Source organism: Nannospalax galili, unplaced genomic scaffold (genome assembly GCF_000622305.1).
Source record: "Nannospalax galili isolate Female #2095 unplaced genomic scaffold, S.galili_v1.0 scaffold443, whole genome shotgun sequence".
In the NCBI taxonomy this organism is placed as follows: Eukaryota; Metazoa; Chordata; class Mammalia; order Rodentia; family Spalacidae; genus Nannospalax; species Nannospalax galili.
The window spans coordinates 4,697,923-4,716,136 of record NW_008352479.1 but is presented as its reverse complement, the minus strand read 5'-3'; the positions used below and the strand labels follow the sequence as shown (position 1 = coordinate 4,716,136).

Sequence of the window (18,214 nt, the reverse complement as noted above, 5' to 3'; positions counted from 1 at the left end):
CCTGCATGGGTCCAAGGCTGTAAGGGGACTGGGTGGGGATGAATGAGAGAAATGGAGTAGAGACCCAGTGATCATGATCTTTTTGTTTTGAAATTGTTTAAGTTGGCTTGAGGGCCAGCTCAGTGTTGTGGAGCATTTGATGCTCTTCTGGATGTTCTGAGTTAGGTTGTCAATAGCCATGTTGGGTGGATCACAGCATCCTGTAACTCTTGCTCCAGGGGTTGTGACACTGTCTTTGGGCTTCTGTGGGCACATGCACTCAGGTGGACATGTTCACACACAGACAAACACTGCGTGTAATTAAAGAGTAAGGTAAATGTTTTAAAATTAAGTTTTTCTTGTTCCCATGGAAGTAAACTGAGAAAATACACAATTAACCATTGATTTCCTCATCTGAAACACACTTTACTTTGTTCTTAGTTGTGTTCAGATACCATCATATTCAAATTTAAAATGTTTAAATTTTTATATTTTTTATATAAAGATTCACATATATTTGTAAGAAGTGGTAAGAAAATATCATTTATTCCCTTTACCGAATTTGTCATTATGGCAAAAACTTGCATACTATAGAATGGTATTGCTGTGCTGGATGGCTTCAGTTGTCAACTTGACGCACCTAGGAAGAGGGAACCTCAACTGAGGAATTTCCTCTATTGGACTGGCCTATGTGGGTCATTTTCTTGATTTTTCAGTGATGTGGGCGAGCCCAGCCTGCTAGGGGTGGTGGGACACATAAGCAGATATCCCTGGGTGGTCTAAGAAAGCAGGCTGAGAACAGTCCTGAGAAACAAGCTAGTAAGCAGGTTTCCTCCATAGTCTCTTCTTCAGTTTCTGTCTCCAGGCCCCTGCCCTGGCTTCCCTCAGTGATGAACTGTGATCTGGATATATGTGGGAAATAAACTCTTTTCTCCCTAAGTTGGTTTTGATCAGAGAGTTTTATAACAGCATTAGAAATCTAACTAGAAAAATCCCCAAGAAGATGGAGATTGGAAGAAACAACCAACCTTCCTTGGATGTGTGCTTATGTGTCTGTTGTAAGTTCTCTGCAGTTGTCTCTCTTGTGTAAGCTATGTGTGAGTGTGTGTGTGTGTGTGTTTGTGTCTGTGTTTAGATGCACACAATTGTATGACAAGTGTCACTCATGGTTCACCTATCATCTATATCTATCTATCTATCTATCTATCTATCTATCTATCTATCTATCTATCTATCTATCTATCTATTTATCTATCTAATCATCTATCTATCTAATCATCAGCAGGGGGTTCTTGACCAAACATTCCCACCCAGTCTTTCCTAGAATGAAGGACTACCTCTGGTCAGTAAGCTTTCTGGTATTATTTGCCCAGAAGTAAACTGGGCCAGTTGTTCTTTGAGTCTCTTCACTTCAGCTTGCAGCTGGCTCACATTTCCTTGGGTGTCTTCATTCACCACAGCCTGGGAAAGAATTAATAAGAACTGAAAGACTGATTTTCAAGTTGTACAGCCCTGGGTTTCATTTGTGAGAAACACCAAACAAAACTGCACTTCTGTCTAACCAACCATCAAAAGGCCACCACAATCAGTACGCCAAAGCAGGCAGAAAGCTGCTTTGCTTTAGCAGGCATATGCTAAAACCCAGAGCCCAAGCAGCACAGTGGGCTCTCTTCCTTTCACCAGTCCATCCTCTCAAGGATCCCACTTAAGATTCTGCCCAGTTGACCAGGTCTGGGCTAGGTTAGGCCAAGTCACCTTCAGATCTGAGTGTATTGCCCCAATACTTCTTGAGAACAGGCCTGCCTACCCTCCCAACAGAGAGGAGCAAACACCTTGGCAGGGCCATTTCCCCTCTGTCCAGTTTGTCCTTTGGTAAAGGAGCCTAATCTCGAAGGACACAATCCCTGACAGAGCAGGCCTGAACAGAAACCACCCTCTCCAGAGAAAGCCAACCTTCCATTTCTAACAGCATTCCGGGAAGCAGGGATTAGTTTCACACCTCCATTTCTTTTTTAATTGTTTATTTGTTTTCCAGACAGGGTCTCCCTATAGTCCAAGTTGGCCTGGAACTTGCTATATAAACCAGGCTGGCCTTGATCTCAGACCTCTTCCTCCTGAGTGCTGGGATTAACAGCATGCACCACCAAACCCACCTCACAGGTCCATTTCTATTCTACCACAATAACAAATGATATCTTCATGTCCTAAAGAGATGTCCTGTTTAAGATCATCTCTAAACGGTCAAAAAAGGCTATAGACAAATTTATCACTGTGGTGACTAAATGGTATCTTCACCTCTAAAAGGTTAAAAAAGGCCACAAACAAATGCACCACTGTGGTGTGGGAAGCTTGCACATATGCAGGGACTGGGAGAATATGGGATCTTTCTATATTTCTGTTCAGTTTTGTTCTGAATCCAACAGCTAACCACCAGATAGACCACAAAAGCCCAGCTATGAAATACTCAGTTACTTCAGCAAAGAAAAGTGCCCTGTGACAGCCCCAAGTGCCCTGTGTTCTTGTCTTAGGTCAGCCTGGAAAGACTTAAAGAGCTCTTCTTAAACAAGCCCCAGGCACCTGACTGCTTTCCATTGATAGGCTGCTACAGGGCTTACCATCCAGAAGGACTAGTATAAAGCCTGGTTTTGTTAAGAAGTCATTTCCAATAGCTTCTGAATCTTATGACAGACTCATTATGAGGCATTTCTGACATCACTATTACATCTGTGACAACATATCTGCAGTTCTATGTGCTCCACAGACTACTGCTACAGAGTCAGGAAGCTCTATGGACTTCCTCATAATTACTCATAATCATGTAAGCTGGATCAAATACCAAAGAAACAAGACAAAAGACCAGACCTACATATGCTCTTCTTACCTACTCAGGGAAGGGGCAAATTGGACTACTTCAGGCCAACAGATGACCTGAGGGGTAAGAATGTCCTGTTTCCCTACAAAAGAGAAAGGAACTAATCTACCAACTCATGGCACAGTTGTTTTGTCTGAAACCAAAGTTTTCAACCTCTCCAAAATAAGTGGGTGACTCCTTGGTCTTTCAACAGTCTGTACCAGGTACTAGCAAAGTACTGCCCATGGGCAAAATATGATCCATTGCCTCTTTGTGTGTGAAGCTGTGGTGAAGCACAGCAACGGCCCACTGTTTACATACTACTGTCTGTGGCTGCTTTCTTACTACAAAGATAGAATCGAGTAGTTGAAATAGACCATATGGCCCAAGAAACATTAGTTGCCACCTGCATTTTAGAAGAAAAACTTTCTGACCCAGGTGTATGCCATTGTCAAAGAAGCTTCTTATATATAAATGAAATGGCGAATTTGTAGAGGCAGAGAAACTTGAAAGGCAAATTCTTACTAGCAAGTTACTCCCTACCATATGCATCACATGTGTGCACAGGGTAGGCTCATGTATACAAACCTGTGTGCAGACATAAACACACACACTAACTCTGCTAGCATGGTTTAGGCTAATTAGTCTAAGCCAGGTGTAGTGGTGCATGCCTATAATCCCAACACAGGAGACTGAGGCAGGAGGCTCACCAAGTTCAAGGTTAGCCTGTGATATATAACCGTGTTAAAAACAAAAACAGAAAAATAAATAAATCAGTAAATATAAAAGTTCTGGCTCAGTGGTAGAGCATTTGCCTAGCGTTATGTGAGCCTTGAGTTCAATCCTTTATCACAAGAAAAGGGGAGAAGGAGAGGGAGAAAAACGGAAAAGGAAGGGAGGGAAAAAGGAAGAACAATCTTATGTACAATCAATAAGAAGAAATAAAGAAATAAAGGTAGTGGTATTAGATCGAAAAATGGCATATAAGTTTAAGCAGTTTTCTGACTCACTTAATATACTCCAATATTTTACCTTGTTTTTTATCAGCTTGGCTCTCTGAGCAAAGTTAAGTGTTGACAGTGTTTCCCCAAAACATCTGGATCCAGGATGAACATTTGCGATTATAGCTGTTTTGGCATTACCACCAAGTGAATCCTGTTCAATGACATCAACAGTGTATATTTTTAGATGAGAAATCCTAAGACCTTTTTCAGGAAAAAAGTATACTCTTGCTACCAAGGCTGAGAAAGTGCCTCACTATCAATCTTAGTGACCATAATGAAAAGGTACCAGCTGCCCAATGATCAGTTTTACCCGAAGTAAGAAGGTAAGTTTGGAGTCTCTGTAGCACACATGCCTCTGTTTTCCATTACCCACATCAACAAGTGCGGTGATCACTTGGCCCAAGCAACTCAGCGATCGGTTTATGTTACCTGCTTCCTAAGACAGTTGGAAGAAAGAGCAAAAATGTAGGTGCAATGTTACTTTTTTGATGGTTTCCCTAAAATATACCTAGCAAAGTGACAATCTGGGACAGAAAAGCAAAGCAGGAGCAAAACTAAAGACAACTTTTGAGTTAAAAGCCAGTGTGCTCAGCTATCACCTTTTTCCTATTTGGAGTACACTGCAGCTTTAGAATGGTATGAAAGTAATATACTGCAGTAGAAACTATACTTCCAATTTTGAGTTCTGACTTTCCCCCAGCTAGTCAAGCATGGTGTAATAGCATTGGTAGTCAGCAGCAGTGAGCCACAACTCCCAGACAGCCTGAGATGCAATTAAGCCTGGATGTTCAGCAGGTCAGGTGTATTTAATGCACTTGTGACTTATAATGTCTCAGCTTACTCAAGTTTCCTTGGAGGTAATTCCACTATGTCAAGGAGTCCCTGCATAAACAAGTTATTTTACTATGCTTCCTCTCTTGATAGAAGCATGAGCCTTTTATAACCTAAAAGCTCAGGACCAAATCTTACTTTCAATGCAAAACACAAGTCTCTCTACCACTTCTGATTCCTCTCTCCTAGGTCATATTCCTAAACTACGTAATTTGTATATATTATAGTGGTAATTCTCATGGTAATACTTGTATGCATAATGACAATACATATTACACAGTAGGAACTGCTGTCCCACTGTTGGTACCTCAGCCTGGGTACCTTCTCACCTCTAAGATTACACATGGCTGCTCTCTCCTTTCTTATTAGGCTATCCCCCCAATTTGATTCTGGCAATGGTGGATTAAAGGATCTAAATGTTTATAAAATGGGTTTTCTTCATGAAAGTGCTCATCTGTTCAACTTTTCAATTTTCCAGAGTTTAGAAAGCTGAGTTCAAACTTGGCCTGGCACTCCTGGGCCCCACTGACCTGAGTCACCTTGTTCTCTAACTAACCCATCCACTGAGTCACACTGAAACATCTAACGCATACTCACTCTGCATGGGCCCAATGAGCCTTGAGATGTCACTCTGCTCCTCTCTCCCTACACAAACTCCAATTTCCATGAGATGTCAACTCAAGAGCTACTACTACTCCATATTTCCTCCAAGCAGTTCACATCACACACCATTCTTTCTCTGCCCCACTGGCAAGAATTAAGTCATTCTTGCTCCTGACAGACCTGCTCCTATCTCATTTATGTTAACCTGCCCTGACTGCACAAAAATCTTTGTTCATTTTGAATAGGAACAATTTTTTTTTTTAGGTCCTCACAATACTTAGTGTGGCACTGACTTTTATTCAGATTTCACATGTAATTATGAAGGCCATAATTTCCCTCTTACCTTCAACCTCACCCCTTCCGCATGTGTATCTTTTTGTCTTTCAGATCCTGCTAAATCTACCAGGTTGAGTAGGGAGGTTCGTATGTTCACAGTTTCACTGCTTTTCTCCATTGACTCTATTGTGATTGTAAAGACTGCATGAGACCTAGAAGACTCTCTGTTCATAGATGTTGATGCCACACGCCTGTTCCTCCACCCTCCAGATAAAACCTAGGAAAAAAGAAACAGTATTATAAGATGTCTCATATGGTACACTTTAAACAAACTCAAAACACAAAACAAGAACTTAAGAATTACTCCTTTTGCCGGGCGTGGTAGTACACATGTTTAATCCCAGCACTCTGGAGGCAGAGGCAGGCAGATCTCTGTGAATTCAAGGCCAGCCTGGTCTACATAGTGAGTTCCAGGTCAGCTGGGGCTACAGGAAGACAATGTCTCAAAATCAAAAAGACCAAAAACAAAAACAAAGAATTACTCATTTTGGGCTGGGCCTGGTGGTGTACACCTTTAATCTCAACACTTGGGAAGCAGAGAGGCAGATCTCTGTGAGTTCTAAGCCAGCTGGGGCTACAAGGAGATTCTGTCTCAAAAAAAAAAAAAAAAATTATTCATTTTAACAAGAAAAATAATAATGTAGCTAACTATCTAACTTTGCAACATTTATGTGAGTATACTTTCCCTCTAGAATGGGATGGAGAACATGCAGGTCTTCCCACTGTTCTCTAGCTTTGTGAGAAATGTATTATAGGTTCCAAGTAGTACATATGAGACACCCAAATCAGTAGGATATCTATAAAGAATTGTGAGAAACAGTACTGTCCCATCAAAGAACTGACTTTCTTTCCCTCTTCATGTCACAGAAAGAGACTGGGAATCCCAGACTGGCTTTGAATTCTTGATCCTTCTGCCTCCATCTCCCAAGTGCTGGGATTACAGGCCTTTTGCCCCCACCTGCTTTGTAGCCCTTTCTTTAACCTAGATAATAAAAATTCTGATTGGGAGGCTCACAAACGCCTGTAACTTCAAGCTCTAAGGAACCCAATGCCTCTTTCTGGCCTCTGTGGGCACCTGAACACATGGGTGCTATGCACACACACATAAATAAATAAAATAAAATAATTCTTCCAATTCCAGGGGCTCCAACACATTCTTCTGACCTCCCTGGGCATTGTACAACATAGGTGTACTTACATACATTCATACACATAAAATAAAAATAAAATATTTTTTTAAAAATCTACTTCTAAAAAATACTCGACCAAAAACAGAGAAATATCCAAGTTATCTTTAAAGTTTTGGTAGTTTTCTCCCCTGCAAAGTAGTTTTTCCCTTGCCATTCATAACAAACAGGATATATCAAGGTTAAAACCACAGACTTTCAGGCAAACAAGCATAAGTTCAAATCTTGGCTCCACTACTTATGAGGTATAGCGGAACAATAGTTCTGCCTCTGTATTTAAAAAAATATATATATAGCAGGTGGGTATCTATGCCACAGTTCAATGTGTATTTGCTCACCTTGGGATTTTATTAAATTTAGCTTGTGACTCAGCATCAAGTAGGGCCTGAGATGAGGCGTTTCTCTGGTGGTAGGGGGTGGTGCTGGGGGTTAAACCTAGGGTTAAGATTTCTAATAAGTCTTTGAGTGATGCTAATGGTCTGAGAAATACATTTTGAGCAGGATAGTCATAAAACAGGGAAAATAGGGAGAAGAGTATCATTACCTTAAAACTACAATGAGAGGTTGAAGAGATGGCTTAGTAGTTAAGAGTACTGGCTGCTCTCGCAGAGGACAACCATGGTTTAGTTTCTAGCATACACACGGCAGGTCACAACTGTCTGTAACTTTAGTTTCAGGGAATCTGATACCCTCTTCTGGCCTCTGTAGGCACCAGGCACAGTGTACATACCTACATGCAGGCAAAAACACTCATACATTGGGTATGGTGGCACACACATTTAATCCCAGTACTTGGGAGGCAGAGGCAGGTAGATCTCTGTGAGTTTAAGATCAGCCTGGTCTCCATAGTGAGTGCCAGGTCTGCCAAGCAACATAGTGACAGACTCTGTCTCAAAAATAAAACTATATTGAAAATTAAGTAAAACAATGTATATGAAAGAAGTCTGAACTGTGCTAGGCATAAAATACAATAAATTTTGGCTACTAAAACACTAATAACAAAGCCGACATGGTGGCACATGATCTATAAAATATTACCATATTCTGTTTTTCTTTACTTCTCTTGAACATTTTGTGCTATATTTTTATGAAACATTTTAGCATCTCAATTCTTCCTTTTTTGAGACTAGGGTACTTTCACAGCATGCCTATTTCCTAAGCATCAAGCAGCTCCGCATGGTAGGGTACCTGATAGGCTTCAGCAGCTGAGGTTACCACTTGCTCTACTGCACCAACCACAAAGACTCCCTTCTTGATGTGTTCCCTCAAGTACAGTCCAGTTGATGCAGAATCCAGCAGGTCATATATCTGCTCATTGTAGACTTCTATAAAGGAACACTTACAAAGGAAACTCTTCCCAGATCCAGCCTGTGAAAGAAAAGTCTCATTCAAACATTATTTTCACCCTCAGCTTTTACAGGCTTCTTCAGGTATAATTTCCTATTATCCTTTAATATAAAAGACATCAAAAAGCTAGTGGAAAAAAAAAATCTAGAAACCTAGTTTCAACATAGTATTTCATTTTTTAAGTAGCATCATTGAGGTCCCAGGGGTCCAGAGGTTTGGAAAGGTGCCACAGAGCCTACTCACTGAGATAGGGAACTGAGCAGCTCATATGTCTGTCTTCCATATTGTACTTATACATGAAGTTTTGTTTTCATTTTTCTTACATTTATTGTTTATTTATGTATATTTATGGACATGCATGTGTATGTCAGAGAACAACTTTTGAGAGTCAAGTCTCTCCTTTCACTCCATGTAAGTCCCAGAGATTAAACTCAGGTTTTTAAGCTTGGCAGCAAGTACTTTACCTACTGAGCCATCTCATTGGCCCCTCATGAAGTTTTATTTGAAGCAAGTATCATATTCTTCAAAAGACAGAAAATAATTCATTCTAAAAAAAATGCATGGTGCTAAGCTTAATTTTACTGGTATGCAGTATGTATGTAACTACAATGTTAGGGTTATTTCTGCAAAGGAGAAAATGATAAGCCAATGCTTTAACCATTGTCCTTGCTACACAAGCAATAAAGTATATGATACCAAAGATTCTTAGCTCTGGAATTCACCAAGCTAAATAAGGATGAGAATGGCCCAACCTGGAGCCAGTGAGAGCAGAAAGATCATATCCTGGGATGATGGAACCACACTCCATATGGAACAAGATCAGTGAGTTGTATGCATGTGCTGCAAAGAAGCAAGAATGGACCCATCATTACAGGACACCATGTGGACCTAGGTAACCTGCAATCACCTGTGAGTCTGAGTTCAGCTAGACAATGGCATTAGTGTACCTCTATCTGCCTTGCTTGAGATTTTCTCTACGCCTTCTCTCTTGCTTTTGAGAGCCTCAGAAGCAGCCCTCTCCTGTCAGTATGCTATCAATCTCAGGCTGGTCTCAAACTCAATATATAGCTTAGAATGACACTGGACTTCTGATCCTCCTTCCTCTACCTACAGAGTACTGGGATTACAGGTGTGTATCACCACCCTGCTTTTACAGTGCTAGAGATCAAACCTGTTAGGGTTCAGATAGCCCTGTCCCCTCACCAACAGGGCCTCAGGGACCTTGCAAGCCTCTGGTCTTTGAAGTCAAGAGCAGCAGATTCTTCTAAAAGGCAGCTTGCTTTTCCTTTGATCTCCAAAGACAAGATAAACAGATTCCACCTTTTAACCAGAGATCTCAGGAGCCCCTTCAGCACAGCACTTTTTCCTTTATCTTAAGAGGACAAAAACAAACACTTCCTGACCCAGATCCTGGCTGACAGACAGAGGGAGCAGGTTTTAACAGTCCCCCTCTCCCACCCCCTTCAACTTTTAAAAAAATATATCTTCCCGCCTTCTGCACCCCTCAGAAGCCTCCCCCTATAAAAGACTCCAGCTCAAGACCTGGTCAGACATATTCCCTACCCGGAAGGACATCTGTCCCAGGTGTTCCTTTGCTAATAAACTATCCCGCTGGAGTTTTATCTGTGTCCTGGTACTTTCTCCCAATCAACTGGATTCATCTATTGCCTACTTTACTATCAAAACCCACAGCCTAGTACATGGTAGGCAAGCATTCTACCAACATTTTAGTTTACAGTAAGCTTTACCTTCTCTTTTTCACGATCAATTAAGGAAAACAAATATTCAAAACTTCGTGGGATTACTCCTCTCAAGTTATGAGAAAAATTATCAGAGTCAGAAGGTCCTAAGAAGAAAAAAAGAAGCGAAGTAAAAAAGTCTGATTTTTATTCTGAGTCCTTCGAAATGACAACACCAAAGATAACTTATACAGAAATAAGATGATACACTGTATAATCAACTTCCTAGTTCTGTTCCAAACAAGTTACTTTTATACCTGCAAAAGATATAGGAATAAAACTGTCATCAGTGGGACTGATAGGAACCCCCCCCCATAGCCACCATTTCTTACAAATAGGTGTGATCTGATAAACAAATCCATCCCCATAGTAAGCTCCAAATTTTCCAAATTCTCCCATGCTGGGTGTGTCTTCTAAGCGTCAGAATTCTTAACTACAAAATGGGGACAGTAATGGCAATCACCACAGAGTCGTTGCAAAGAATTAACAGTAAAGTGCTTATAGTAGTACTTTCAAACACATTAAGTGCTAAAAACTAAGTCTTGCTACTATTTTTAAATTGGGCCATAAAAGCCAAACTGGTAAGAAAGATATAGTAACACTACCTCACCAGCTTCCTAGCAGACAGAATAATAAAGAGTGGTTTTATCTCCATTTTGCTACAACCAGGGAAGAAAACAGGTGAGTGGATGCGTAAGGGTTTTAAGGAATACCATTTCAAGGTTGTGATACATTTATACCCTGATGTTCCTCCACAGTTCCCAGTTCCCAGGTTCTGTATTCATTGCTATTTCCTAAGTGACTCCAGTGATAATATCTTTTGCTGAATGAAATGTCTTCAGTCTTGTGTCCTACATTCCTAAAGCAGTTCTAGAACAGCTCAGAGCAATAAAGGTGAAAGCCTTACTTACAATAAGCCTATTCAAAACAACATTATGCTAATGAGACCATGTTTAGAAAGCCCAGGGATAACTACAGGATGAAGGATTGGTTGCCATCACAACTAGCCTTGTGCCCAGAGGCCCCACCTCCCACCCTCCAGGGAAGGGAGAGAGGCTGAAGGATAAACTGATCCTCAATAGCCAGACCCCATTTCCACAGAGAAAGAAGCTCCTCTGTTCCAGACTCTGCCAATCCTTCCTCTGTGTAATCTCTTCATCAGGCTGTATGATGGTTAATACTGCTAACTGGACTGGATTGAGAAAAGGCCCAAGAGGGTGGTAATGCCTTTAATGAGCCGGGCACACGTCTGTAGTCCCAGTACTCAGGAGGCAGAGGCAAGCGGATCTCTGTGAGCTCAAGGCCCACCTGGTCTACATAGTGAGTTCCAGGCCAGCTGGGGCTACAGGGAGACCCTATCTCAAAAAAAAAGCAACAGAGACAATAAAGTGGCAGAAATAGACTCTAGGAGTAACAGCAGAAAAATAAACATGCTGTGGCCTAATGGTTGGCTGTTTGACAGATGAAAGAGAGGCAAAGCTGTGTAGCTAGAAGGCCATGTTGCAAAATCAGCAGAACATCCCGGCTGCATACACAGCTGAAGAGGCAGAGTTGAAAGACTGGTGGCTGGTGGCAGCAGCAGTAGCAGCAACAGCAAAAAAAGCAGTATTAGCTGCCTTTCAAAGCATCAACTATGACAGAAACCATAGCAACAAGAGACAGATGAATGGTTCAGGAGAGTGGCTGGGGCAGGAACAGGGAACGTGTTAGAAGTGAAGATAGAAAGATGAGGCTGCAGACAGAGAGAAAGCTCTAAAGACAGAGAAAAAAAACCCCTAAAGACCCTAGAAGAGACCCAGAGAGCTCTGAAGCCTTTAGAGCCAAGGGTCTTGGACCCAGGCCAGGGAGCTTTAACAGTGGTCACTGCCAAGGGCTGTGGAGTCCCAATATGTATGCCTGTCCGCAATATCAGCTGCTGCCAAGGGCTAAGGAATCCTGACATTCTACGCCTACACACAAGCTGTACACTTGCAGACTTAAGGGTCCCACTACCTGAGACCTGCACCTGAGTTGTGATGGCACCACCTTTTCCTGCTCACAATTGCCCGCTGCCACTATTCAAAATGCCAAGGGCTACAAAAGCTGCCAATGACCACCCTCTGAAAAGCTCTCCTTGCCTACCTATGATTTCTATCAGATTAAAGAAAAATATGTCCATCAGCTAACTGGTAACAAGAGAAAGGGTTTGGTTTTCCTACAGAAAACTGTAACAGTATTTACCAGAAAATCATCTATAGTTACAAAAGATCTACCTGTGTGTGATGTAATCCCAGCACTCAGGAGACTAAAGCAAGAAGACTGCTGCAAGTTCAAGGCCAACCTGGGCTATATATATAACACGATGCCATTTCAAAACAAATAAGCAAATGACCTTTCTAGGTACTATAAGTATAGGTTAAGTGGGTCCTAGAGACCAAAGAAATTAACAGAATGCTGGTATGCACAAGAAAAGCAAGGAGAATAATTTTAAAATCTTACAGTTGTCTTGTACAAGGTTTTGTTGCACTACACTTGAAATTTTGTAAATGGTCCTTGTAAACTGTACTTTAAACTGGTATGCATACCAGTAATCCCAAAACTTGGAAGGTGGAGACAGGATCAGAAGTTCAATATTGGGACTAGAGAGATGGCTCAGCAGTTAAGAGCACTGACTGCTCTTGCAGAGGACCCAGGTTTGATTCACAGCACTCACACGGTGGCTAACAACTATCCGTAACTCTAGTTCCAGGGGAATCCAATGCCTTCTTCTGACCTCCATGGGCATTGCACTTCCACACATGTAGGCACTACATTCATACACATAAAATAAAATAAGAAATAAAATATTAAAAAAAAAAAGTTCAATGTTCTTGGTTACACAGAGGTTGGGGTTTTTTTTTTTTTTTCTGTTTTGAGAGAGGGTCTCCTTATAGCCCCAGCAGGCCTGAAGCTAGCTATGTAGACCAGGCTGAACTTGATCTCAGAGATCTGCCTGCCTCTGTCTGCGAGTGCTGGGATTAATGGCATGCACCACCACAAACAGCTTTACATAATGAGTTTGAAACCAGCTTTGTGTTACAAGAGAGCCTGTCTTGAAAAAAAAAAAAAAAAAAAAAAAAACATGGAGTTGGGGGGAGGCAGGCATGCAGAACAGATAAGAAAATGCAAGTAAATAAAATAATAGAGAGCACAGGAGTCATCTCACAACATTTTCCTGTGGATAACATACAACTGTAGTCAATATATCCTGAGTTAACCATTACCACTGCCTTGGTGGCTCCTCATCCAGGTCCCACTTAACCCTTCATCTATCCCTGAGTCATTTAGTTATACATCAAATCATACATTCCTGTGTTTAGAAAATCATTCCATTGACTTCGTAACACACTCAAAACAAAACCCTAAATCCTCCCATGGCTGTATGGGTTGGCTGAAGCTCAAACTTCCCTTTCTACTGGTCTACTTCTTTGGAAAACGTCACTGGCTGCACAGGTCTTAGTAGGTCCTCATACCATTGCCTATACTTACCGCAGGGCCTGTACAACTGCTACGCCTCTGCTGAGAAGTTTCTTCTCTCAACAGTCTTGGGGCTTAGTCTCCTTTTACTTAGGAACTCTTCATATGTCACTTCCTGAGCCACCAACCTCAAACAGCAACCCCTGCTCTTTTCCATCTCCATGCACTGGTTTTTTTTCAAGGCACTAATAGTCCCTGGCATAATTACTAGACATTAGTGTCTTTAAACTGTAAGCCCCTGAGAATATAAGCTCCACAGGAACCTGGGCACTGGCCCATACTCTAACAGATCAGCAGCACACTGAAGAACACCAGAACATCATAAGTACCCAAGTTATTGTTAAGTACTTAGTAAGTATTTAGTTGTTATAAATTCATAAAGGGAAAGCTTTCTTAATACAACCCATGATTTAGAAGCCATTTAAACCAAAATCAAAATCAACGGGGGCTGGGGAAATAGCTCAGCCAGTAAAGCTCTTGCCTTACTAGCTCAAAGACCTGAGTTAATCCTTAGAATTCATGTTGAACAACAGCAAAAAAGCCAAATGTGAAAAGCCTGGCACAGTGGTACATGCTTGTAATTCCAACATCAGGAAGACAGAGACAGGCAGATCCCTCAGGCTCATCTATCCCAAAAACACATATGAGCAAAAAGGTTCACAGTAGAAGAAATAAGGTGAAACTGGAAAAATTCAAATGTCCATCAACAAAATGGAAAATTCAGCGTAGGCATACAATAATATAATAACAGTAATAGGAATTAACTGCTACACACAACAGAAACAATACCGGAGGAAAAAAACAGATGCAAAAGAAGACATAAGGCAAAACTTCATTTGCAGAAGTTCCAAAGCAAGCAAACCTGATGATGATAACAATCACGGTCATAGGCATCTGAGGAGATGGGATGGGAGTCATTACAAAGGAGGAATCTGGATCTTGGCAGCAGTTATGCAGATGGAGACATATATAGATATAAGCCCTATTGAAAAAATGTGTTCAGCACTCATCTGTGCTATGCACTGAGCTAAGGAACACAGCAACAAACAGGATTGGCACATGGACTATGCAGAGCTCACGATCTGGCAGAAATGCGGGAGACAGCCCTAATTATATGAGAGCAACACCACATAGAGAAATCACATATTCCCCTGAACCATAGTCCAAGTGGTCTTCACAGAAAGAGGACATGCAGCGAGCAAACAATGATCTGTACGTACCCATCATAGTAAATGTCTTCCCTGAGCCAGTCTGCCCACTGAAAAAAGAATGTTTTATAGATTATTTTTACATATAAAATTGAGAGTGCCTTTCTAATTTTAATATGGTCTACTAACATATAAATTTTTCTCACATTTTTTTTATTTTTAAATTATATCAGGTAAAATGTGAATAATATGTCAGTTTTCTCTCCAGTCCTACTACACCAGGAATTAACCACTGTTAACTGGCACATGCTTCCGCACTATGTAAGCACAACCATCAGAATTTTCATTTACAAAAATTGGAATGATGCTCTTTAAACTCCTCTGCAGCCTTCTTTTCCCTTAATAATTATCTCAGTTATCTCAGTGAGTAAATAGTTGCCAATCGCATTGACTTTTTTTTTTTCCTTTATTTTATTTGTATGAGTGTATGAGTGTTTTTGCCTGCATGAAAGTGCACCCACATGCATGCAATGCCTGAAGAAGTCAGAAGAGGGCATTGGATCCCCTGGAACTGCAGTTATGGATGGTTGCTTGCCACCATGTGGGTTCTCTGCAAGAGCAGCAAGTGCTCTTAACCTCTGAGCCATCGCTCCAGCCCCAGCCTTGTTGTTTGAAATGGCTCTAACAGTATTTCATGGATATAGAATTTTTTTTTTGGTCTTTTTGAGACAGGGTCTCCCTATAGCCCCAGCTGGCCTGGAAGTCACTATGTAGACCGGGCTGGCCTTTAACTCACAGAGATCATCCTGCCTCTGCCTCCCAAGTACTGGGAGTAAAGGCGTGTGCCACCATACCTAGCCGGATATAGAATCTTATAGCATAATTTATTTAACCAGAATCAATTACACTTCTGCTTCCAATTTTTGCTATTCTAAATAATGTAGTAATAATGTACTGCTCAACCAGAGGACCTGAGTTCAATTACCAGCATACACATGAGGTGATTTACAATAGACTTTAACTCCAACTCCAGGGGATCCAATAGCTCTACCCTCCTCTGGTACCTGCACTTATGTGCACATACCCACACAAAGACACAGACACACATACATAATTAAAAATAAAACAAATCTTAAAAAATATATTTAAAAACCCTTATGCGCTAGGCTCAATTTTTATTTTTTTATTTTTTTAGGCTCAATTTTTAAAAACATGAAAACTAATCTTAAGAAATCAAAGACTTTTTTGGAGATAGGATCTCCAAGTAGCCCTAGGTGGCTTGAAACACTCTATGTAGACAAAGCAGGCCTCAATCTCTTAGAGATTCTCCTGACTCTGCCTCCCAAATGCTGAGATTAAAGGCATGGTGGCAAATTTTTATAATGAAGTACATGTGAAGAACAAGAACTGGCTTTTAACATCTTAATATAGTCTTACTGGTATGTGGGGGTGGAGTGCTAAGGATGGAACCCAGGGCCCTGGGCATACAAGTTGAGAACTCTCTACTATATCGCGAGCAGTCTTTTTAAAAATTTTATTTTAAGCAAATTATAGAAGGCTCAAAACACAAGCCAAAATTTAAAATTAAAATAAAACAAAGCCTAGCTACTCAAAATAAATTATAAAACCCATTATATTTTATTAAAAGCTTCTAGTTTCTAGCAGCTGGAGAGATGGCTCAGCAGCTAAGAGCACTGTATGCTCTTGCAGAGGACCCAGGTTCAGTTCCCAGCCCCCACGAGGTGGCTAACAACATCTGTAACTCTAGTTCTGGGGGATCCGATACTCTCTACTGCCCACCTTGGACCCGAGGCATACACATGGTACATATACATACATACACTCATACACATAAAAAAAATTTCTAAAAAACTATAGTTTTACAGAGAATCAGGAAGCTGACTGCTAAAAGAAAGACAATAACTATACTATTAAGACATTTTCTGGATTTATAGTTAATACTTATCCAACATTAAAGCAATGTTTTCAGTCTGCAAACATTTAGAAAAACCACCCACTTGGAAAAGATGTAATTATACAGACATAAAGTAATCACTTTGGAATATAGTTTGGCAGTTTTTTATAAAGTTATATACTTACAACATAACCCAGTAAATGTATTCCTAAGTACTTACCCAAATATTTTGAAAATTTATGTTCACATAAAAACAAACTTCAAGCAGGCATGGTGGCACACACCTTTAATCTCAGCACTCAGGAGGCAAAGACAGGTGGAACTCTATTGAGTTCAAGGCCAGCTGGGGGCTACAGGGAGACTGTCTCAAGAAAAACAAAAAGGGAAAAACAACAAAAAAATAAATTTCAAATGTTTATGGTAGCTTTAATTATAATCACTTAAAAAAGAAAACAACCAAGACGCCCTTTAACGGGTCACAGGGTAAAGAGAACATGGTACATCTATACAAAAGCATTCTATTCAGCACAAAAAAGAGATATTACTGAATATAACATACAGTTCCTAAGTTACTAAGAGAAAAGCTAGATCCAAAAATATTGTAGTAATGATTCTAATCACAGGACATTTGAGAAAAGGAAAATATGTTAGTATAACCTGGATGCCAGGAGGTAGGAGAAGGCTAAAATGGCTGACAATGGTGGGGACACAATATGAAGGTGAAGGAACTGTTTTCTACCACACTCTATGAATTTGATAAAACCAATACAACCATACAACCATAAATCACAAAAGGCGAACCTTAAACTGTGCAAACAAAACATATCTGTCAAGAGGTTGGAGAGACCAGGTGGTGGAATGAATCTAATACAAGTGCATGCTGTAAGTGTACAGAAGTAGGTAGGTGAGAAACAAGCTGACCTAAAGAAGCTTAGAAAAAAGGTTGCTACTAGAAATAGTAAGACTTAAAAATAAGGAATGGAGGGGCTGTGAGAAGGCTCAGTGGTTAACAGTGCTGGCTGCTCTGGCAGAGGACCAAGGTTTGGTTCCCAGCACAAGGTGGCTAACAACTGTCTGTAACTCCAGTTTGAGGATCTAATGCCCCTTCTGGCCTCTGCAGGCATTATATGCACATGATGCAGTTACATACAGGGTGCACTTACATACATGCAGGCCAAACAATCATATACAAAATAAAATTTTTTTTTTAAGTTTAAAGGGACTGAAAAGGCTTTTTTTTTTTTTTTTGCAGGGGGATAGTAAACACACATGATATTAAAGTGGAAGAATACCGAGGGTAAGTTGGGGGGCATTGCTTATGCAAGAAGGGGAACAGGGATGGGAGAGAAGATGAAGGATCAACCAAAACTAAGGATGAATAAAAAAGCTATAAAGAAACCTGATAATAGTAAGCTAACTAGCAAGTTTTATTTTGAGGCTTTTTTTTTCCTGATTTATTTTTATTTTATGTGTGTGAGTGTTTTGCCTGTATGTATGTATGTATGTAAGAACACCTGTCAGGCAATGCCTGTGGAGGCCAGAAGAGGGTGTCAATTGATCCCCTGGAACTAGAGTTACGGATGGTCATTAGTTGCCATGTGGGTGCTGGGAACCAAATCCAGGTCCTCTGCAAGAGCAGCCTGTGCTATTAACCCACTGAGCCTTCTCACAGCCCCTTTAAGTTTTGTTTTTTTTTTTTTTTTTTTTTTTTTTTTTAGGCAGGAAAAAAAAAAAAAAAAAAGAGGACGATAAATCTTTCACTGTGATATATCAAAATAA

The 18,214-nt window shown here is 40.6% G+C and overlaps 1 protein-coding gene across 1 annotated transcript in view; it reads right to left on the bottom strand.

The window, feature by feature from the left end:
- The window catches only part of Kif15 (kinesin family member 15), an 86,526-nt gene that overhangs the window by 55,642 nt on the left and 12,670 nt on the right, over positions 1–18,214 (bottom strand). The window contains exons 5-11 of the mRNA XM_008849496.3: positions 14,593–14,630; positions 9,887–9,984; positions 7,980–8,159; positions 5,612–5,821; positions 4,145–4,270; positions 3,863–3,985; positions 1,317–1,440 (exon numbers count right to left, since the gene is read on the bottom strand). Coding sequence (XP_008847718.1) covers positions 1,317–1,440; positions 3,863–3,985; positions 4,145–4,270; positions 5,612–5,821; positions 7,980–8,159; positions 9,887–9,984; positions 14,593–14,630 — 899 coding nt within the window. The remainder of the gene's footprint in view (positions 1–1,316; positions 1,441–3,862; positions 3,986–4,144; positions 4,271–5,611; positions 5,822–7,979; positions 8,160–9,886; positions 9,985–14,592; positions 14,631–18,214) is intronic.